The 24,160-nt window shown below is 41.0% G+C and overlaps 1 protein-coding gene across 4 annotated transcripts in view; it reads right to left on the bottom strand.

Annotated features, from left to right (window-relative positions):
• Positions 1 to 10,514: 10,514 nt before the first annotated feature.
• aff2 (AF4/FMR2 family, member 2) overlaps positions 10,515 to 24,160 on the bottom strand; it is a 455,862-nt gene continuing 442,216 nt past the window's right edge. For all 4 annotated transcript variants that reach the window (XM_068047115.1, XM_068047112.1, XM_068047113.1 and 1 more), the window contains 2 exons: positions 19,035 to 19,258; positions 10,515 to 13,729 (listed from right to left, as the gene is read on the bottom strand). In XM_068047115.1, the coding sequence (XP_067903216.1) occupies positions 13,608 to 13,729; positions 19,035 to 19,258 (346 nt within the window). In that variant the 3' untranslated portion in view covers positions 10,515 to 13,607. The remainder of the gene's footprint in view (positions 13,730 to 19,034; positions 19,259 to 24,160) is intronic.

The raw sequence follows: 24,160 nt of genomic DNA, 5'->3' as shown, positions 1-24,160 counted from the left end.
AGGATTTAGGGATTTAATTGTCATTAATTTGTGCTCATTAAAAGAGACTGGGGTTGTAAAATCAGATTTCTACAAATATGGATTTAAAGGCATCCTTACGAGTGTTCCAGCTTTAAGTGGTTATCCCCAGTTCATGGAGACCACACATGGAGGAGGAAAGCAGGAAACACTTAATTGTTCTCAATAGCTGAATAACCTATAATCAATAGGCTGTCAGGTGTCCATTATTGTAACAAATTAATGCTGTTATTTGGTGCAGGAACACATGCAAAACACAGGCTTTGTAACATCTTACAGTCTTTTGAAGTGACTCAGGCTTTATCTTATTTACTGCACCTTCCCTCTATTTTCAGTAGTAATGACCCCAATATATCACATTGTGAATATGCACCTTGTCACATTTCACATGCAGTGAGTAAAGGCATTTATAAAGATAAGGGTGGGGGATAATTTAGGGTACTGTGGAGACAAAGTGTGACCCAGTTTACGCTAGTGCCGAGATCCAAGTTATTTCTGGCAAAATTTTCAAGTAGGTGTTACTTTTACTAGCATTGGGAGACACACTGCACATTGTTCAGAGGACAGTGGCATCATGCCAAGTAATGCCCGATGTATTATTCTGCTGCAAAGATGGAGCCATGTCTCTTTAATCTCAAGGCTTAATTGCTGAGGGCATTTAAAAGGTGATTGATTCTTTGTAGATTGACATTGCACACATTGTCCCCACCCTCGCTCCCAGACAGGAACTCCTTTTGTTCTCTTTTATGTGTTATTTTTGAATATTACTTTCATCTCTAATAATCCGTGGCACTCTGGTGTATGACAGACATGTGTGTATAAATAGATACAATAGTTGATCTTTCAGGAATATTTACATAATCTAGGCTGACAGTTCAGTGTGGTGCTGAGTGAGTTCTGCACTGTTGATCAGATGTTAAGCTGAGACTCTGTCTCCCTCTCGGGTCAACGTAAAAGATCCCATTGCGCTATTTCGAAAAAGATCGGGGAGTTCTCCCTGGTGCCTGGCCACTATTTATCCTTCAACCAACATCACTAAAAACAGCAGATTATCTAGTTATTAAGGTGCCTGCTGTGACTCAGTTGGTCGCACTTTAGCTTCAGAGTCAGAAGCTTGTGGGTTTACGTCCCACTTCAGTGCACAAAATCAAGGCTGACACTCCAGCACAGTACTGAGGAAGTGCTACATTATCAGAGGTCTTTTAAAATTTTTTGTGGGATGTCGGCAGCGCTGGCTAGACCAGCAGTTATTGCCCATCCCTAATTGCCCTTGAACAGAGTGGCTTGCTGAGCATTTTAGAGGGCATTTAAGAATCAACCACATTGCTGTGAGTCTGGAGTCACATGTAGGCTAGACCAGGTAAGGACAGCAGATTTCCTTCCCTAAACGACATTAGTGAACCAGCTGGGTTTTTACAACAATTGACAGTGGTTTCATAGTTATCAAAGGACTAGCTTTTTAAAATTCCAGATGTATTAATTAAATTCAAATTTCACCATCTCGCGTGGTGGGATTCGAACCCATGTTCCCACAGCATTAACCTGGGTTCTGAATTACTAGTCCAGAAATATTACCACTACGTATTTTGGATTACACGTTATACTAAGACACCATCTGCCTCCTCAGGTGGACATAAAAGATCCTATGACACTATTTGAAGGACAGCAGGAGAGTTCTCCTGTGTCTGGGCCAATATTTATCCTCCAACTTCACTATAACAGATATAAAAGCAAAATACTGCAGATGCTGGAAATCTGAAATAAAATTTAGGATACTGTATTTGCTGCTCAAAATGTGGTCTCCTCTACATTGGGGAGACCAAACGCAGATTGGGTGACCGCTTTGCGGAACACCTCTGCTCAGTCCGTAAGCATGACCCCAAGCATCCGGTTGCTGGCCATTTTAACACCCCACCCCTGCTCTCATGCTCACATCTCTGTCCTGGGATTGCTGCAATGTTCCAATGAACATCAACATAAGCTCGAGGAACAGCATCTTATTTACCGATTAGGCACATTACAGCCTGCTGGACTGAACATTGAGTTCAATAATTTCAGAACATGACGGGTCCCCCTTTTTATCCTTAGTTATTTTCTTCTTTTTTTCGTTTTCCTTTTTTATTTGGTTATTTTATTTTAGGTTTTTCAGTTTGTTTAGTTTGCTTTCACTGTGCTTACCCACTGTTTTGGTTTTTTTTAATGTGTTTTATTATGTTTCTGCTTGGAGTGCTCTGTGCTTTACAGTCATTCACACCCTCTCCGTACTAACGCTTTGTCTTTCAGCACACCATTAACATACCGTTCGCCTTTGTTCCATGACCTTCTGGTCAGTTATTCTCTGTGACCCTGTCCTATCAACACCTTCACCTTTGTTATCTCTTGCCCCAGCCCCCGCTTTACTTGCAAAAAATCTTTTACATTTCTAATATTTGCCAGTTCTGAAGAAGGGTCTCTGACCTGAAACATTAACTCTGCTTCTCTCTGCACAGATGCTACCAGACCTGCTGAGTATTTCCAGCATTTCTTGTTCTTATTTCACTATAAGAGATTATCTGGTCATATAATTCATTGTTATTTGTGGGAGCTTGCTGTGCACAAATTATTTGCCACGTTTCCTATATTACAACAATGACTACACTTTAAAAGTACTTCATTGGCTGTAAAGCACTTTGGGACATCCTGAGGTTGTGTAAGAAGCTATATAAATGCATGTCTTTTTTAGCATCTTTCCCTCAAATCAGTGCCTTCATCTATCTCACAAATGGGCTTGCTAGACCTTCCTCCTTATTGTGTTGTGCACGAAACATATTGCACTCCACTCAGTATCAAACAACCTATCCTTTGACCTACTGTGAGCAACAGGAGATTGTCTGTGTTACGCAAACACACATTCAAATGTTAAAGTGTTGACCGTGTCTATCTCAGTTTAGATGTCATACCTTGAAGTATTTTTTTTCTTCTTTCTTTCCCCAGTTGCCCTGAGATGGAAATCAAAAGTATCTGTTTGGGCACTCACTTCCTGCTGTGATCAATTACAGGTTTCTTGAAGCTGGTGAGGGAAGTTTGCAGGTGAATCTAGAGTGACAAATTGATAAGCATGCAGCAAGCAGCAGCAATTAAACTTGAATTGATCACAGGCCTGTGCTTCTTTCCAGCTATTAGGCTTGGTCGCCTTAAAGGGACAGGCTACTTATCCTCAGGGAGCAGCAGGATCATACCTTGTGCATTACATGTTATAACTTCTCTGTCCTTATCAAGGTATTATATGGCACTAGCAGTACAAGCTGAAAGAATAATTATGGTGCAGTATATTTATATTTTTCACACTTCAAAGCAGAGAAAAATATAAATTTATACAGTTAGGGAATGACAGGGGAGTTCTCCCTGGTGTCCTGGCCAAAATTTATTCCTCAATCCGCATAACTAAAACAGGTTAACTGATCGTTTATTTCGTTGCTGTTTGTCGGAATTTGCTGTATGCAAATTGGCTGCTGTTTTTCCTACATTACAACAGTGACTGCACTTCAAAAGTACTTCATTTGATGTAAAGCACTTTGGGATGTCCTGTGGCACTTTGTAAATGCAAGCCTTTCTTTCTTTAACACACATCAGTCAAGGGTCAATAACCAGAGATCATCGATTAAAATCATTGCAAAAAGATTTAGAGGGAAGATGAGAAAAAAGATTTTTTTCACTCAGAGTCTGCGGGATCTGCAGCACTCTACCTGGGAAGGTGGTGGAAGCCGATTCCATAAGTAATTTTAAAAGGAACTTGGAGAGGTACGTGAGGATGAGGAACTTACAAAGAAAAAATGGGGTTGTGGGAGTATAGACAACAGATCTTTCAAAGAGCCAGCACAAGTACAATGGACCCAATGGCCTCCTGTAAGTTTCTATGATCATACTGAACTTTTTTCCCCACACTTTCACTAATAGATCACACAAAGTGACGATGCTTCCTTCACGAAGCTTGGTGGGAATAATTGTCATATTTAGATGGACTGCTAATTAGGTTAATTAGCAAATACATTTTCCAACACAATTGGAGAAACAAAATGTAAATCTTTCTTTGCAAAACTTGGAAGGTGTTATCGTTATTGTATTAGGGAAAGCAAATGAACGATTTATGATAATTAGGCAAAATTTGCGTATACAAATTAGATCAATTACAGAAAGACTTAAACCAAGGAGCATTAGTGTTATGCTACTGAGAGGCAGTACTACTGCTAGAAAATGTCACACTGTTACCTTACTATGATGATTCACATTTTATTTTTTAAGCTACCACCTCAGAGGAAAGTTAGTATTTGTGTTTAGACTAGTTTCATAGCAGTGGCTTTCTCAGCACAGTTTGAGAATTAATATTTATACATTGAGAGCTGCTTCTTCTACAAAAATATTTCCAATGTCATGAACATTCCAACTGCTGGTCTTTGTGCAAAGGAGTTTCCCAAACTAGTGCAGGGTAAGTGCAGAGTTAAAGTATGGCCTGGACTACATAGTTAAGTGGAATGAGATGGTGCAGTCCTTAATTCAGAAGGTTGGGGGTTCAAGCCCTGCTCTAGAGATTTGAGCATGTAATCTAGCTAATGCTCCAATGCAGTACTGATGGAGCACTGTGCAGTCAGAAGTGGTGTCTTTCAATTAAGATGGTAGACAGATGTGCTGCTTGCTCTCTCAAATGGATGTTAAAGAGTTCATGGTACTATGGAGAAAAAAGTAGGAGATTCCAGGCTAATATTTATCCTTGAACCAATATCATTAAAACAAATTATTTGGTCATTGTCACTTTGCCGTTTGTGGGAGCTTGTTGTGTGCAAATTGGCTGGTGCGTTTCCATCATTACAACAGCAACTGCACTTCAAACCAAATGCTTAATTGGCGGTAAAGCATTTGGAATGTCATGAAAGGCTCCAGAGAAATACAAGTTCTTTCTTTGCCTTTTTCAGGGAACCACATGTCGGGATTTTTGCCAATGGGAACCCAGCAGAGAACGTCACAAAACTCAGAAAGTGCGGCTTACCATCACCCCAGAATGGATTCTGCTTCCCCTCCACCCCCCCCACCCCCCTCCATTGGCCAGGGGCTACCACTTGCCCCTTCTTCTCTGCCCTCCCCAGGCAAAAGGCAATGGTAGGTGTGGCCTAACCGCCTTGGGGATATTCCTCCTTTCCGCCCCACTTAAAATTGGTTCCTGAGGCTGTCATGGGGAAGGTAGTAGTCGGCCCTGGGAAGCAGCAGGAAAGGCCTAGAGCTCCCCCTGTGGAGGGAGGAGCGCCCTGTAGCATCCTCCTCTCCCTTCAGTTGCTAAACCCCAGCCATGACCGAGACTTACACATTACTTTAATCTCTGGGGTACCGATAACTTGTAAGTAGTTACAGATAGATCCTACAGTTATGGACAACACAGACAGGCATTTTTAAGAAAAAAAAACGGTTTTATTGTAGTTCTTTATTATTCAATGCACTGGTAATATAAGTAAGCCCTCTTTGAGAGAAGCAATCATACCAGTTCATACAATTATTATTTATACCGAGACATTACATTTAAAAAGAACAAAAAATACCAATAACAGTTTAATGTTTGTACATTTAGTATTAATGTTTCCAAATGAACATACTAGTAACAAAAATGCATTAACTGTGCAACACAGCTGAAATACAAAGCGAAACAGGCAGATTATATTTCATATTTAAGCCAAAGAAGTCAACCTCTCACAGCTATACAGAGATTAATCAATAGCTTAACATAATTACATTTTAGCTCTCTGTACAAAAAATTCATAACTTAACCCAAAAAAAAATTTATACAAGGATAGACAACAGCATGCCTGTCAAACAAAGTCAACTTGAGACATTTGGGCTGAATATGTTAGCAAGTGTCTTTTGTTTCCTTAACCTTTACATTGGATGAATTCTCCCCTCCCCCACCATCCCCCCCAACACCCCCCCCCCCCCCCCAACACCCACCCTTTACCCAGTGGCAGCACGCAGAAAACAAATGGTATAGTTCTGCTCCAGCCTTCGGTAGGCCACAAATGCAGAAGCAACTAACAGGCAACAAGCCAAGATGGCAAGACATAAGCTTAAAGGATGGTGTAAAGTGAAAGAGAGAGAGAATCAGGCTCGTTGATATGTCCTTGAGAAAATCTCTTTGAATAGGCAGTGCATTTATCAACATTTGGCAGTAACAAATCGGGAGGTGTGCAGATTCTTTTTTCAGATTGGAGGTTTGATTAGGAAAATAAAAAGAAAGACTTGAAAAGAGACAGTGTTATTTACAGTGATTTGAGTGGAGATGCTTGATGTGATGAGACTGAACCAATGCAGAAAAGGAATAATTTAACAATGGTAAGACTAATAGGCTCAATAATTCATGCACTTGTCAAAACTAATCAAAATCTGGAAAAACATGGTTTACTGTCAGAAATTATCTGTTTATCCAACACACCACTTAATTTCCCTAATAAATAAATTTCTAAATTGCAGTCTTATATAAAATGTCCTGTCTGGTTTAAAAATGTAAGAAACACTCGTGATTCAATGTACCTAGAACATTAAAATGAATGGAAAAATTTTTCCCACTAAGATTGCCTTGTTCCACGACTTGCCATGTTTCATTATCTACTACAAGGTATTATTAAAAATGACCATGTCCTTGACAATAATGCAAAGTCCATAGTGGCACAGACCACTGAAGAACTTGCACGCTTGCTCTAAGAACTCCTCACGACATGATTTTATAAACTAGCTTTAGAAAGCATTCCCATTTCTGTTTCTGTAGAGGTGATCTGTGATTCTCATTCTTGAGGATGCAATAGTGGGCAGCAAATGTGCGAAGTGCTAGTGCGAATCTCACAAAGAGGGGCAAGTTCAGGGACCTCAGATGAGATCTTAAACCAAGGGTCTTACTGCCCTCTCAGGCAGATTTAAAAGATCCCATGGCACAGTTTCGAAGAAGAGCAGGGGGGTTATCCCTGGTGTCTTGGCCAATATTTATCTCTCAATCAGACATCACAAGAACAGATTATCAGGTCATTATCACATTGCTGTTTGTGGGAGTTTGCTGTGTGCAAATTGGCTGCTGCATTTCCTACATTACAACAGTGACTACACTTCAAAAGTACTTCATTGGCTGTAAAGAGCTTTGGTTCGTACTGAGGCGGTGAAAGGTAATACAAGTTTTTCTCTTTTTTTTCTTTTAAACATGCAATCGCCTCCTCGTCTGTTTTATATTAACACTGCCACCTCAACAACCATTTGCAGTATCAAAATCCGGGAACTCCCTTCCTAACAGCACTGTGGGTGTACCAACACCAGATGGACTGCAGCGGTTCAAGAAGGCAGTTCACCACCACCTTCTCAAGGGCATTTAGGAATGGGCATCAAATGCTGGCCTTGCCAGCAATATTCGCATCCCATGTAATGAATAAAAAAAAGTCAGCTTATCCTTTTAATGGAAAAGTTCTTTCACATTACACTGCAGATAATGTTGTAGATTGGATTACACTTTTTGAAATTAAAATACACTCATTGGAAGGCATTTCCCTTTTGGCTTGGTCTTACTTCATACCTTATTAAATATCTAATCTATATCATTGTTATGCTAAATATAAATACCCTGTACTATATTCTTTTTCCTTCTGCAATCTATCAAAAAGAGTACATCTTTTTGTGTTTACTGTTTAACGTTCAATTCTGACAACAGTAAATAATTGCAGTTTAATCATATTAGGCACCTGATGCTTCCGAAGGAATTCCTACCAGTTGAGTTTGGAATTTGAATATCATTAATCAATCTCTGATACTATTTTTAGGATATGTAGTTCCACTGATTTTGATGTCTTGTTTATAAGATTAGTTTTGAACTAAATTTGAGACTCTTACACTTAGGGCTCCATCAGTTCAGTTTTAGAACTCAATATAACACCAATCTAAAGAAAGAGATGATCAGGTACTGTATCTAAATGATTGACACAAACCAGGGCCATTGTATCCACTTTCACAAGATAACGCATTACCTGCAATTCTTATCTAACCAGCACATAGGATCATATCTTCCAGCCATAGCTACGTACTGACAGCTGCAACAATTGAGTATCTTTAAAAATGCCCTTATTTGCTTTTAACCTGGAATGAGTGTCTTGAAACCAGACCCAATGAAGAGAAACTAGGCTTTCTCTTGCTTTCCACCCTGGTACCCAGTAAGAGTTCTAAAGAAAAGTCCCATTCACCTATCAACCCTGTGCTTGCTCACTTCCATTGGCTCTTGGTCCACCAATGCCTCAAATTTAAAATTCCCGTGCTTTGGTTCAAAATCCCTCCATGGCCTCTCCCTATCCCTATAACCTTCCCCAGTCCTACAATCTCTGCACTCCTCCAATTCCAGCCTCTTGAGCATCCCCAATTTTAATCACTCCACCATTGGCGGCCGTGCCTTCAGCTGGTCAGGTCCCAAGCTCTGGAATTCTCTCTCTAAATCTCTATACATCGCCACCTCTCTCTCCTTTAAGACGCTCCTTAAAACCCAGACCAAACTTTTTTTCAGCTGTCCTATTGTCTCCTTCTTTGGCTCAATGTTAATTTTTTTTTGATTACACTCCTTTGAAGTGTCTTGGGATGATTTACAACAATAAAGGTTCTATATAAAAGCAAGTCGTTTTAGTCTAATTATTCTGATGTGATTAACTCCTGAATGGCAATCTCAATCTTAGGTGGTGAACAAATTGCAATTAGTTCTCTGGGAGCTTTGACATCCACAGACTTTGAAGTTAGAGATTACACTGCCAAGCAAAAATGGGCATAGAAATTCTTATCCAATTTTAAACCCATATGCATGATAAATGTGTAAATAAAATCTGTACTTTTTTGTATACATGTTTTGTAGGAATGATTACAGCGAAAATGGTTTACTATTGAGCTTTCATTGATGTACAGCACTGTTAGCATAGCAAAACATCCCTTGGATATTCAGCGTTTTGGACAAAACCCAAACAGTATTGCTGGGACATTACAAGGGAAGGATGAAAACTTTATCAAGGCGGTAAGTTTGAAGCCGTCTTTTGAAAGTAGAGAAGGATCAAAAATATAAAAGGGTTTAGTGACAGTGTAGGGGCAAAGTAACTGAATGCTCTACCACCAGTTATAGAATGTAGGGGGTGGGGGGAAACACACAGTTGACTAGTGTTGGAAAAGCAGAGGAAGGAAGAGGAAAGACCTATGTACGAGGTCTTTATGGGATGAGAAACCAATGACATTCAATGTGACTAGGGGTTGATAGGTGTGCATGAGGTTCTGTGAAAATGATACTCCAATAAGGGGGATGTTGTGGTAAAGGGATGAATTTGAAATGTGTGGGATAGTAGATGGGCAATGTAACTCCAGATGAGATACAGCTTATGTTGGGTAGAGACCAAGAGGTCACTGAGTAGAACATTGGACAAGCTGAGTCTGGAGGTGACAAAGGCACGAATGAGTGTGAGGTAGTGATGAAGAGGAGCAATATTTTGCAGATGAAAGGAGGCAGTCTTGGCAGCTCCAAGTGTAACAGGGAACTGTGAGTTATACATTGTCTCTTGAGATTCACCGTGCAAGGTGGAAGGTGTGGAATTGAGGGCTAGGGTGCAGAGTTTCTGAGGGGAGCTGAACAAGATGATTTTGGCCCTGCCAATGTCGAGCTGAAGATGACTTACCAGACTACGAAGGTTTACCAGACTGATTCCTGGGATGGCGGGACTGACGTATGAGGAGAGATTGAGTCGGTTAGGATTATATTCGCTGGAGTTCGGAAGTGAGGGGGGATCTCACTTTTATAGAAACCTATAAAATTCTAACAGGACTTGACAGGGTAGATGCAGGAAGGATGTTCCCGATGGTGGGGGAATCCAGAACCAGGGGTCATAGTCTAATGATACGGGGTAAACCTTTCAGGACTGAGATGAGGAGAAATTTCTTCACCCAGAGAGTGGTGAGCTTGTGGAATTAGCTACCACAGAAAGCAGTTGAAGCCAAAACATTCTATGTTTTCAAGAAGCAGTTAGATATAGCTCTTAGGTCTAAAGGGATCAAAGGGTATGGGGCGAAAGCAGGAACAGGTTACTGAGTTGGATGATCAGCCATGATCATAATGAATGGCGGAGCAGGCCCGAAGAGCCAAATGGCCTACTTCTGCTCCTATTTTTTATGTTTCTGGTTCATTTCCACTTTGATATCAGCCAGGCTGCCAAAGTGCATAGTAAAGATGGTGTGAAGCCAAGGATGGTGGGTGGAGTGAGTAAAACAAGTGTCATCGGCAGATGTATGGAGGCTGTCCCATGTTCATGGGATAATATTCATGAAGTGCCTTTACCCAGAGTGTGGTTAAAATGTGGAATGCACTGCTTAGAAGGAGTAGTTGAAATGAATAGCATAGATGCACTTAAGAGGAAGCTGGATGAACACAGGGAGAGAATAGAAGGATATGCTAATAGGGTTAGATGAAGAGGGGTGGGTGGGTGGACTGGTTGGGCTGAACGGCCTAATTCTGTGCTGTAAATTCCATGCAATGTTGCCAAGAGGTGGCATCAAGATGAGAAATAGGAGGAGGCTAGAGGGATGGATGAATAGTACCCAGAACAAGGAGCAGCTAGCAGTGTTGGTGACAACTGGGTCTATCAGTAGCAATGAATCAGGGGGAGCCAAGGGAGTGTTGGGTGGATAACATCGAGAAAGCATTGGAATTTCATTCTCTCTAATTCCTAGAGCTGCCATGAAGTCATTTACCTTTGATCATTCTACTCACTTATTATTCCTTTCGTTAACACATAATCAGTCAATGGAATATGTGAATCACTTCAGAGGCCATAATATCAGCTTGGAGTGGTTCAAATAGCTCCCTCATGATACTCCAATGTTGTTCTCATTACATGAAAAAGCTGTTTAACTGTCTTTGCCTCATTAGACTTAAAAGTAACTTTTAAATACATTAAAATTAGTTTTTGTGATGATTTATATATAAAAGAGAAGCAGAGGGATGTTGTGCCTGTGCCACTTGTAAGCAGGACCTTCCTAAATGGAATATTCTATTTCTTCCTCAGTTTCTCTTCTAATGTCTAAACCTATCTAACTGTGCCCTAGAAAGATGGAGAAGAACATAAGTCTGCAGTCAGTCCAATTGTATGCCAATTGAGACAGTTCTGAGGTGGTCCATTGAACAATTTATTTCATAGAATTATAGAGCACAAAGGATGCCATTTGGCCCACTGTGCCCATGCTAGCTCCTTGAAAGAGCTTTCCATTAGTCCCACTCCCCTGCTCTTTCCTTGTAGTCCTGCAAATCTTAACCCTCTAAAGCATATATCCACTTCACTGAACTGGAACTTTAAATCTCTGCCATAAAGGTTAAGACGACAGCTTCTATAGTTGCACTATCTCAATATCAGAAGGAAGGAGCCAAAGCTTTTCACTGTGCATTATGCAACATACTCTGGTAGTTGAGCCAGACTGGGGTCATTTCACATAAGTCATTTGGTACACTGTTTTATTTCCTTCCAATATATTCACGTACATAAAAATAAATTAGATTTGCCTTTTTCAGTCAAAAAGGCCCACAGTATGGAAATAAAAGTGAACAATTGATTGTACAATGAGTGGAAATGGTGAGGAGCTTTGTAGGTTCAACCTTGCATCTTTTTAAAATAGCAAGCATGTCCAGGAATGAAAGATACCAATATTTTGAGACTTACCAATGAGTGTGGCTGCAGGTTCCATTGTTTCTGTCCCCATAAACTATCTCCTACTGAACTTGGCTGTGCTTTCAAAAGGTAATAAGGCACAGACAGCTTTGTGTAACCTAATCTTTTTGTTGTCTGAATTTGTAAGAGATGTGTACTATTAAAACATCTACATTGAGTTTTCCTTTAAGATTTTGCTGCATTGCATTTATCTTTTGAAGCTCAACCAATATTGACATGTGATGGACATTATATTAATGATAATTGTATCTTTTACCAGATACAGGCTAAGGAATGCTTTAAGGACAACTTAATGACACTTAATTCATAAGAACTGATATCGCATGTCATGCTCCCACCAATAATCGTTTCCAGCTGGCTGCATAAAAACCTCAGATGAAATTCTCATTAAGTGAAGAGGATTCCTTGTGTTGTTTATTTCAGTTGTTTTAAGTCAGGATTCATGTTGATGTGACTTGACATCACGGATCCTTGTCGGATTTGAGCAGTCAGCTAGCATTCTGGGAGAAAGCCTTGGTCCTGAATTCGCACCGCGAGGGATGTGCATACAAACACTTGACATTTCTTTCTGAACTTTCTCTCTCCGCTATTTCAGGGGAGGTGGCAACCCACGTATTTGAAACAGGTTAACTCCCCTCTCCCGCTAAAAAAGTACTGAGGAACTTTGTGAGTTAGCATCCTCAATGCAATTTCAAGCCTTTTTCTTTTAACATTTTCTTACATCATGGGAAAAAGCTTAGATCTTTGAACCTCCTCTATTCTTTCTGTCCTCCTTAAAGTTTCAATTCACAAATTTTCACCATCAATTTTATATGCAGACAACTTTCTTTTCCAAATTTAGTTGCTGATTGACATGTTGCATTCGATAACCCAAAAAAGATCACGAGACTTTTAAAGTAAAAGACCTTCAGGAATGGGGAAAAACAAGAAAGATGGATGTTTCTGATGATTTTGCCATGTAAGTTTGAAAGGTTGAACACCACCTTCGAGGAAGAAATGACCTCAGGTTTGGAGTCATCCTAATAAATGCTGAGGCTATGATCATGGAATTTTTCCTTCACACACCAACTCGGTGTTAGGACTTACATCCTAATAAATATTCTCAAAAAAAAGTGCTTGTGATCACAAATCTCTAAGGCATACCATACAACACGTAAGATGATGAGTTTTCACTCCACAGAAAGCACACACAGAGCACTTCAATTTAATGCACAATTTTCCATTTCTACCTGTGTACGTTTTCTTTTAGCTTCAAAAAGAAGGTATAAAATACAGAGTCAAATGACTCCACTGTTTACATGTCAGACTCTCAGTTTTGACCTTATGCCTCAGACTGACCCCTTCAGCAGTCTGTCATGAAGCAGCATGTTCCTCACACGGTCTGGGTTCCCCAAAGTGCGAGAAAGCGCAACAATGAATTCTTCGGCAGCAATTCTTTTTGGGGTTGTCCAGCAGTAACTCAACAAACTCGCTTTCTTTTGAGGCAATTAATTTTTTTTCTCAGGCACTCTTTGTTTCCATCTCAAACATGTCTTGGACTTCGGGCAGTGTAGAACATGGTGAAATGCCTCAGGACACTGTCATTCCAAAGACTGAAGAAGTCAGTGAAGTACTATGGAAACAGAAGCACAAAATGTGTGATGTTGCCGCTTATTTTTTTGAAGTACTAAGTACAGGTCCTCTGGTGGCAGGAGCGTCACCCAACCCCATAACATCGCCGTGAGTCTGAAGTACAGCGAGAAAGAGACGCATCATCGGTGACTAAATTCGGAGCCTTGGAGCGGCAGGGATTCCACCAGTCATGGTCCTGGCAGAGGTAGAGATGAAAATGCAAAAAAGGAGTGCGCAGCACAGTCACTATAATAAATGAGCTTCGACCCTCAGCCAATGCAGTCCCTGTCGAGTGTACCGAACCAAGGTCGTCATGCTGCTGTGCTGCGTTAATGGTCCCATCAGCGTGTCCAGCTCATGAAAAAATTCTGCAGTGAAGAAAAAAATGAAAAATGGAAAGTCACCCTAACACATATTTAGAGCTAAATTGCAATCTAAAATGTTTGGAAATCTCATATTTGATGGTGTTAATCATCATTATTGTATTATTATTTTACTGTTGCAACATTTTACCTTCATTACCCAGTAAGCTGCTTTATTTAAAATCCTTTCCTAAGACAGACCATGTTTGCACCTTGTTTGATGTTACCCTTTCCAGCTAATTTGCAATTATCTGCATCTAATGAAATACATTCGGTTGATATTATCCCTTGTTAATTCTCAGAGCAGAAACATGAAGTAGATATCATTCAGTCTTAACTACTGTGCAAACAACATCACTCATCTATAATATGCCATGATAGAAAACCTCTTAACTTTAAACTTTTAATTAAATATCACAAACAAACGTTCAAGTGCTTTACATGATCGGGCATAATTTGGTTTGAATTCTTTTTTTTATTGAGATTTAATATCCCATTTCACTTGCGAGGCTGGGACTGATTCCCAGAAAGAGAATAGGAACATAGGAACCCGGGAGCAGGAGTAGGCCATTCAGCCCATCGAGCCTGTTCTGCCTTCAATACCTTTTCCCCACACTATTCGCATATCCCCTCATGTCATTTGTATTTAGAAATCTGTCAATTTCTGCTTTAACCATATTCAATGACTGAGCTTCCACAGCCCTCTGGGGTAGAGAATTCCAAAGATTCACAACCCTCTGAGTAAAGAAATTTCTCCTCATCTCTGTCCTAAGTGACTTCCCCCTTGTTTTGAAATTATGTCCCCTGGTTCTAGACTCCCCAACTAGGGGAAACATCTTAGCTGCATCTACCCTGTCTATCCCTTCAGGTATTTTGTAGGTTTCAATGAGATCACCTCTTATTCTTCGAAACACTGGAGAATACAGGCCCAGTTTCCCCAATCCCTCTTCATAGGACAGACCCGCCATCCCGGGAACCAGTCTGGTGAACCTTCATTGCACTCCCTCTATGGCAATAATATCCTTCCTAAGGTAAGGGAACCAAAACTGCACACAGTATTTCAGGTGCGGTCTAACCAAGGTTCTATACAATTGAAGCAAGATTTCACTACTCCTGTACTCAAATCCTCTTGCGATAAAGGCGAACATACCATTAGCCTTCTTAATTGCTTGCTGCAACTGCATGTTAGATTTCAGTGACTTATTGACAAGGGCACCCAGGCCCCTTTGTATATCTACACTTTCTAATCTCTTACCATTTAAGAAATACTCTGCACATCTATTCCTTCTGCCAAAGTGGATAACCTCACATTTTTCCACATTATATTCCATCTGCCACGTTCTTGCCCACTCACTAAGTCTTTCCAAATCCCCTTGAAGCCACTTTGCAACTTCCTCACAAGACACATTCCCACCTAGTTTAGTGTCATCTGCAAACTTGGAAATATTACATTTATTACATAATATTTATTACATAATAGATTCTAGCATTTTTCCAATGACTGATTTAAGACTAACAGGTCTGTAATTCCCTGTTTTCTCTCTCGCTCCCTTCTTAAATAGTGGGGTGACATTTGCGACCTTCCAATCTGCAGGAACCACTCTAGCATCTATAGAATTTTGGAAGATGATCACCAATGGATCCACTATCTCCATAGCTACCTCTTTCAATGCTCTGGGATGTAGAGCATCAGGTCCTGGGGACTTATCAACCTTCAGCCCCCTTAATTTCTTCAACACAACCTTCTTACTAATACTAATATCCTTCAATTCCTCATTCCCTCTAATCCCTTGGATCTTTAATTCTGGGAGATTTCTTGTATCTTCCTCATTGAAGGCAGACACAAAGTAATCATTTGGCTTCTCTGCCATTTCTCTATTCCCTAGTCTCTATTACACAATGGCGCAGTGGTTAGCACCGCAGCCTCACAGCTCCAGGGACCTGGGTTCGATTCTGGATACTGCCTGTGTGGAGTTTGCAAGTTCTCCCTGTGACCGCGTGGGTTTTCGCCGGGTGTTCCAGTTTCCTCCCACAGCCAAAGACTTGCAGGTTGATAGGTAAATTGGCCATTATAAATTGCCCCTAGTATAGGTAGGTGGTAGGGGAATGGAGGGAAGGTGGGGATGTGGTAGGAATATGGGATTAATGTAGGATTAGTATAAATGGGTGGTTGATGGTCGGCACAGACTCGGTGGGCCGAAGGGCCTGTTTCAGTGTTGTATCTCTAAATAAAAATTATAAATTCTCCTGACTCTACCTATAATTGATCCACATTTATCTTAGCCAAACTCTTCCTTTTTATGCACGTATAGTAGCTTTTACAGTCTGTTTTTATATTTTTGCTATCTTTTATTTGACCTGTTAGAAGCAGAACTGAAAAGAGAGATTATGCCTGAGGCATAATCCAATCACTTCAAAATAGATAGTGAGAGGGTTACAACTTGCTCAAGTATAATGTTCCAAGTAACATATTTTACAGCAAAAATGTTTTTTGTTTAGAAAATAAGGATTAGTAGCTGTAATTCTATACATCTTTTTGATTTCAAAAGTAGAGGTCAGAACAATCTTTAAATCAGGATTAATTCTGAATAAAGCTGAACCAGACTGTTTGCAACCTCGGTGTCGCATTTGACCTTGAGATGAGTTTCTGATAACATACTCGCGCCATCACTAAGACTGTCTATTTCCACCTCTGTAACATTACCCGACTCCATCCCTACCTCAGCTCATCTGTTGCTGAAACCCTCATCCATGCCTTTGTTACCTCTGGACTTGACTATTCCAATGCACTCCTGGCCAGCCTCTCACATTCTACCCTCTGCAAACTTGACATCATTCAAAACTCTGCTGCCTGTGTCCTGACTTGCACCAAGTATCATTCACCTATCACATCTGCGCTCGCTGAACTACATTGGCTCCCAGTCAAGTAACACCCCGATTTAAAAATTTTCATGCCTGTTTTCACATTCCTCCATGGCGTTACCCCTCCCTGTGTCTGTAACCTCCTCCAGTCACATAACCCCTTGAGATATCTGCACTGCTCTAATTCTGGCCTCTTGAACTTCCCCGATTTTAATTGCTCCACCATTGGTGGCCGTGCCTTCAGCTACAAGGGCCTTAAGCTCCCTAACGCCCTCTGCCTCTCAAACTCACTTTTATCGTTTCAGACACTCCTTTAAACCCACTTCTTCGGCCAAGCTTTTTGTCATCTGCCCTTATGTAGCTTGATGTCATATTTTGTTTTGTAATGCCCCTACAATGCACATTGGGATGTTTTATTATGTGAAGGGTGCTATACAAATACAAGTTGTTGTTGAAATCTGACTTATCGGGCAAGAAAGGTACCACCTCCTTTGAAGCGCCTGTTTCAAGTGGGCTCTAATCACTGGACATTTTTTCAGGCATGGGATTTGCATGGGATTCTTCATGAGCTGTACAAATAAGTACAAATAAGGCTATGTTGTTCCCTCATAATATTCTAAGAAGCTTCGTAGCAATGTAGGGAACATTAGGAACAGGAGTAGCCCATTCAGCCCCTCAAGGCTGTTACATAGGGACAGAAGGAAGTCAACCAGTCCCTTTAGCCTATTACATAAGGACAAGAGGAGGCCATTCAGCCCCTCGAGTTTGCAACATAGGAACAGGATTATGCCAATTCAGCCCCTCGAGCCTCTTACCTAGGAACAGGAGTAAACCAATTAACCTCTCAAGCCTGATTCATCTGAACAGGCGAAGTCCATTCAGCCCCTAGAGCTTGTTACATAGGGATAGGAGGTGGTCAATAAGGCTCTCATACAAGTTATATAGGACAGGAGGAGGCCATTCAGCTCCTTGGGCTTGCTTCCCCCATTCAATTAGATCATGACTGATCTGGATCTCAATTACATTTACCTGCCTTGGGCCCAAATCCCCCAGTAACCTTAACTAACAAAAATCTATTGATCTCAGTCTTGAAAGCTCCAATTGTCCCAGCATGAATAGCCATATGTGGTATAGAGTTCCTGATTTCCACTACCCTTTGTGTGATAAAGTGCTTCTTGATTTTGCTCTTGAACGTCTCCTTGTCCTTGATTCCCCGACCAGAGGAAGCAGTTCATCTTACCTACCCTATCAAATCCATAAGAACATAATAAGAACATAATAAGAACTAGGAGCAGGAGTAGGCAATTCAGCCCCTCGAGCCTGCTCCGCCATTCAATACGATCATGGCTGATCTCATTTCAGCCTCAACTCCACTTTCCTGTCCATTCTCCATAACCATTATTAATTAAAAATCTGTCGATCGCCTCCTTAAATTTACTCAATGTCCCGGCATCCACCACACACTGGGGTAGCGAATTCCACAGACTCACGACTCTTTGAGAGGAGTAATTCTTCCTCATCTCTGTTTTAAATCTGCTACCCCTTATCCTAAAGCTGTGACCTCTCATTCTAGATTGCCCCACCAGAGGAAACATCCTTTCTACGTCTACTTTGTCAATCCCCTGAATCATCTTACAGACCTCAATTAAATCTCTTATTTTTCTAAACTCCAGAAAGTGAAGGCCTAAACTGTTCAATCTCTCTTCATAAGACAAACCCCTCATCTCTGGAATCAATCTAGTGAACCTCCTCTAAACTGCCTCCAATGCAACTACATCCTTCCTCAAGTAAGGGGACCAAAACTGTACGCAATACTCCAGGTGCGGTCTCACTAATGCCTTGTACAGTTGCAGCAACACTTCCCTACTTTTATACTCTATTCCTTTAGCAATAAATGTCAAAATTCCATTTGCCTTTCTTATTACCTGCTGTACCTGCATACTAGTTTGTACGAGGACACCCAGATCCCTCTGCAGTGAAGCACTCTGAAGTTTCTCTCCATTTAGATAATAATTTGCCTTTCTGTTCTTCCGACCAAAATGGATAACCTCACATTTATCCACGTTAAACTCCATCTGCCAAATTTTGGCCCATTCACCTAACCTATCCATATCCATTTGTAAATTTCTTATTTCTTTATTGCAACTTACTATCCCACCTATTTTAGTGTCATCTGGAAATTTGGCTATAGTACCTTCTATCCCTGCATCCAAGTCATTAAATCCATTTAATGATCAGATCACCCTCAATCTTCTTTACTCAAGGAAATACAAGTTTTTGCAACTGGCCCTCATAATTTAACCCGGTTATTCCTGGTATCATTCGGGTGAACCTGCATCAATATATGTGCTTGCTGAGATGCATGCCCAGAACTGAAGGCAACACTCTACAGTATCAAAGGAAACACATATATCGCTTCAGCAATAACAAACTCATGAATGACACTGACCTTTGTTCTCTCTGGCCAGCTTGTCAGCCGTGTCCCAGTGCTCGTAACTCCTGAGGATGTTGTTGGTGATGTTAACATGGCTGGCAGCCATGTGGTGGATCCGTTGCGGAATGCTGATGGTTGCTGAGGGTGAGGAGCCTGTGGTGCTTGTGTTGCTCCCGTGAGATCCAACTGAGCTGACTGGAGATGGACTGGGAGATAAAGGGGAGGCTGTTCCTGTGGTTCTGCACAAGAGGAAATTGAAAATGTATGATAATCTGAGTATGTCATGCAATTTTTCCTTCTATTCATTCACGGGAGTGGGCATCGCTGGCAAAGCCAAAATTTATCGCCCATCCCTAATTGCTCCCGAGAAGGTTGTGGTGAGTCAGCTTCTTGAACCGCTGCAGTTCGTGTGGTGTAGGTACACCCACAGTGCTGATAGGGAAGGAGCTCCAGGTTTTTGACCCAGTAACAGTGAAGGAACGGTGATATATTTCCAAGTCAGGATGGTGTGTGGCTTGGAGGGAAACTTGGAGCTGGTGGTGTTCCCATGCATCTGCTGCCCTTGTCCATCTAGGGGGAAGAGGTTGCGTGTTTGGGAGGGGCCGTCGAAGACTTGGCGAGTTGCTGCAGTGGATTGTAAATGGTACACACTGCTGCCACTGTGTGCCGGTGGTGGAGGGAGTGAATGTTTAGGGTGATAGATGGGATGTTGATCAAGCGGGCTGCTTTGTCTTGGATGGTGTTGAATCTCTTGTGTGTTGTTGGAGTTGCAGTCGCCCAGGCAAGTGGAGAGTATTCCATCAGACTCCCAACTTGTGCCTTGTAGATGGTGGACATGCTTTGGGGAGTCAGGAGTTGCCTTAAAAGGCATTTCCTGTGTAATATTCAACTGCATATAGAGACACCACAAGTGCCGGCCAGAATGGAAACAATTGGGTCTTTTCCCCATGTATTGTAAGTGACTGGGATTGATTGTAGGCACATAATTTGTATTATTTAACTATCCTTCACTCCATTTTTCTCAGCGGTGCTATCTTTCAAATGAGTTGTTAAACTGAGGCCCTGACTGTCCTTTCAGGTGCTTGTAACAGAAGAAGAATGTTTATCCCCAATGTCCTGGCCAATATTTATCCCTCACCAACATCACTAAAACAGATTATCTGGTCATTATCACATTGCTGATTCTGGGATCCTGCTGTGCAGAAATTGGCTCCCGCGCTTCCTACATTACAACAGTGACTACACCTCAAAAGTACTTCACTGGTTGTAAAGCACTTTGGGAAGGCCTGTGGTTGTGAATTCGCTGTATAAATACAAGTCTTTTGTTCAATATGTGGCTTGAAAAAGTCAAAAAAGTGAATCTGATCTTGCCCGGTCACTAATAACACAGGCAAAATGAATAATTTGGAGAACAATTTGCTTGGTCAAGCAGTTTTGAGCATCAGCAGCTGTTGTGATGTCACATGGTAGCAGGTGTTGATCAGCTGATCTGGCCCATGTAGGTCACAGGGTCAAAGCTGGGATATGGAGGAAAGACAGAGAGATAATCCATGGAGAAAAAGTCTATTGACTGACTTGTTTGTCTCCATGAAAACTTAATATAATTAGGAAACAAACAGCCATATAGGAGGAAGCAGATGTTGCTGAACCTGTAGGCAGTCCCTGTGTTCATTATGTTAGTGGGTTCCTTTCGTGATCAATACATTAAACAGCTTGGGAGTGCTCAGAGGAGCTTGATTAACACTGATGTATGATTTTATTTTATGAATCAATCAGAGCTCTGTTATTTCATTCATAATAATTACACTCAGTCCTTTCTTATTGGTTCTTACAGGAGCCGAGGATAAATGTATTGAAAAACATTCAGACCAGATTAAATCCAGCTAAATTCTCAGTCATAGTCATAATCACAATCACCAAGCATTGTAAATGTGGTGCCTATTTGCAGATCAACTGTGCCTTTGATTGCTTTTAAACCAGATCTTAACATCTTTCAATAAAATATGCATCAGTCTTTCAGCAAACATAAACATTGTGAATCTGAGTCTAAAGGTCGATATTAAATTGAAAGATGGCAACTCAGAAGGTGAGTAAATCATATTAACTGTTGACAATTCTCCTTTATCGGAGGCAGCCTGTGTATGGCAAGGTTATTTAAAGTCCCTGGACAGGCGGGAAAATGAAATGATTGCATGTTAAATATAAAAACAATTCTGACTGAAGCAGCGTGGGACACAAGAATGCTACCCCAGATGTACACTGATTACTCCTGTAACAAAGGCTCCTATTGAACTGAAGTGGGCAGGCAGCTGAGAAAGGCTGCTAATCCCATACAGCCAGAATTTCCTGAAGTAATGGCATATACGAACATATGAATTAGGAGCAGGAGTAGGCCACTCGGCCCTTTGAGCCTGCTCCGCCATTCAATAAGTTCATGGCTGAACTGATTACTCCACATTCCCACCTACCCCCGATAACCTTCCACCCCCTTGCTTATCAAGAATCTATCTACCTCTGCCTTAAAAATATTCAAAGACTCTGCTTCTACTGACTTTTGAGGAAGAGAATTCCAAAGACTCACCACCCTCTGAGAGAAAAAGTTTCTCCTCATCTCTGTCTTAAATGGGCGGCCCCTTATTTTTAAACAGTGACCACTAGTTCTAGATTCTCCCACAAAAGGAAACATCCTTTCCACATCCACCCTGTCAAGACCCCTCAGGATCTTATATGTTTCAGTCAAGTCACTTCTTACTCTTCTAAATTCCAGCAGATACAAGCCTAGCCTGTCCAATCTTTCCTTGTTAGACAGCCCGCCCATTCCAAGTATTAGTCTAGTAAACCTTCTCTGTACTACCTCCAACGCATTTACATCCTTCCGTAAATAAGGAGACCAGTACTGTACACAGTACTCCAGATGTGGTCTCACCAATGCCCTGTATAGCTGAAGCATAACCTCACTACTTTTGTATTCAATTCCACTCGCGATAAACGATAACATTCTATTAGCTTTCCTAATTACGTGCTGTACTTGCATACTAACCTTTTGCGATTCACGCACTAGGACACCCAGATCCCTCTGCATCTCAGAGCTCAGCAATCTCTCATCATTTAGATAATATGTTTCTTTTTTATTCTTTCTGCCAAAATGGACAATTTCACATTTTCCCACATTATACTCCATTTGCCAGGTCTTTACCTACTCAATTAACCTATCTATATCCCTTTGTAGCCTCCTTATGTCCTCTTCACAACTTACTCTCCTACCTATCTTTGTGTCATCAGCAAATTTAGTGACCATACCTTCGGTCCCTTCATCTAAGTCATTTATATAAATTGTAAAAAGTTGAGGTCCCAGTACAGATCTCTGTGGCACACCACTCATTACATCTTGCCAACCAGAAAATGACCCATTAATGCCTACTCTCTGTTTCCTGTTAGCTGGCCAATCTTCTATCCATGCCAATATGTTAAACCCTACACCATGAGCATTTATTTTCTGCAATAACCTTTGATGTGGCACCTTATCAAATGCCTTCTGGAAATCTAAGTACAGTACATCCACCGGTTCCCCTTTATCTGCAGCACATGTAACTCCCTCAAAGAGCTCCAATAAATTGGTTAAACAAGATTTTCTTTTCACAAAACCATGTTGACTCTGCCTGATTACCTTGATTTTTTCTAAATGCCCTGCTATAATGTCTTTAATAATAGATTCGAACATTTTCCCTAAGACAGATGTTAAGCTAACTGGCCTGTAGTTTCCTGCTTTCTGTCTCCCTCCCTTTTTGAATAAAGGAGTTAGGGTCGCTATTTTCCAATCTAATGGAACCTTCCCCTGAATCTAGGGAATTTTGGAAAATTAAAACTAATGCATCAACTATCTCACTAGCCACTTCTTTTAACACCCTAGGATGAAGTCCATCAGGACCCAGGGACTTGTCAGCCCGCAGCTCCAACAATTTGTTCAGTACCGCTTCCCTGGTGATTGTAATTTTCTTGAGTTCCTCCCTCCCTTCCATTTCCTGACTTACAGCTAATACTGGGATGTTACTTGTATCCTCAATAGTGAAGACCGATGCAAAATATCTGTTCAATTCATCTGCCATCTCCTTATTATCCATTATTAATTCCCCAGACTCACTTTCGATAGGACCAATGCTCACTTTGTTAACTTTTCTTTTTAAAATATCTATAGAAACTCTCACTATCTGTCTTTATATTTCTAGCTAGCTTACTCTCGTACTCTAATTTTACCTTCCTCATCAATTCTTTGTTGTTTTTTATATTCTGTCCAATCTTCTCACCTGCCTTCCATCTTTGCGCAATTATAGGCTTTTTCTTTAATTTTGATACTATTTTTAACTGTTTTAGTTAACCATGGATGCTGGGTCCCACCCTTGGAATTTTTCTTTCTCATTGAAATGTATCTCTTCTGTGTATTCTGAAATATCCCCTTAAATGTCTGCCACTGCATCTCTATTGACCGATCCCTTAACCTGATTTGCCACTTCGTTTGAGCTAGCTCTGCTTTAATGCCCTCATAATTGCCCTTATTTAAGTTTACAATACTAGTCTTGGACCCACTCTCCTCTCCCTCAAACTGAATGTAAAATTCAATTATATTATATTCGCTGCTAACTTGGGGCACCTTAACTATCAGGTCATTAATTAATCCTATCTCGTTGCACAATACCAGGTCTAGTATAGCCTGCTCTCTGGTTGGCTCCAGACGTATTATTCCAAGAAATTATCCGGAAAACATTCTGTGTACTCCTCATCTAGGCTACCTCTGCCCATCTGATTTTTCCAGTCTATATGTAGGTTAAAATCCCCCATAATTATCACTGTACCTTTCTGACTAGCTGCCATTATTTCTTCTTTTATACCTCTTCCCACAGTGTGATTAATGTTAGGTGGCCTGTACACCACTCCCACAAGTGACTTTGTGAACTTCATGAACAATGCATACCATTATCAGTGCCCAACTCACCTAGCAACTTGTGGCGAGGAAGAGATATCCTGTGATTTGTGAATCGCCACAAATTGCTGGATTATTTGCGCAGTTTCGCTGTTAACTTTGTGAAAATAGCCTCTCGTCCGTCACCTCCCTGTGAGTTTCACAAGGTTGCTGCATTGGTGCA

Source organism: Heterodontus francisci, chromosome 15 (genome assembly GCF_036365525.1).
Source record: "Heterodontus francisci isolate sHetFra1 chromosome 15, sHetFra1.hap1, whole genome shotgun sequence".
In the NCBI taxonomy this organism is placed as follows: Eukaryota; Metazoa; Chordata; class Chondrichthyes; order Heterodontiformes; family Heterodontidae; genus Heterodontus; species Heterodontus francisci.
The sequence above is the reverse complement of the archived record's forward strand: the minus strand, read 5'-3'. Positions and strand labels throughout refer to the sequence as shown.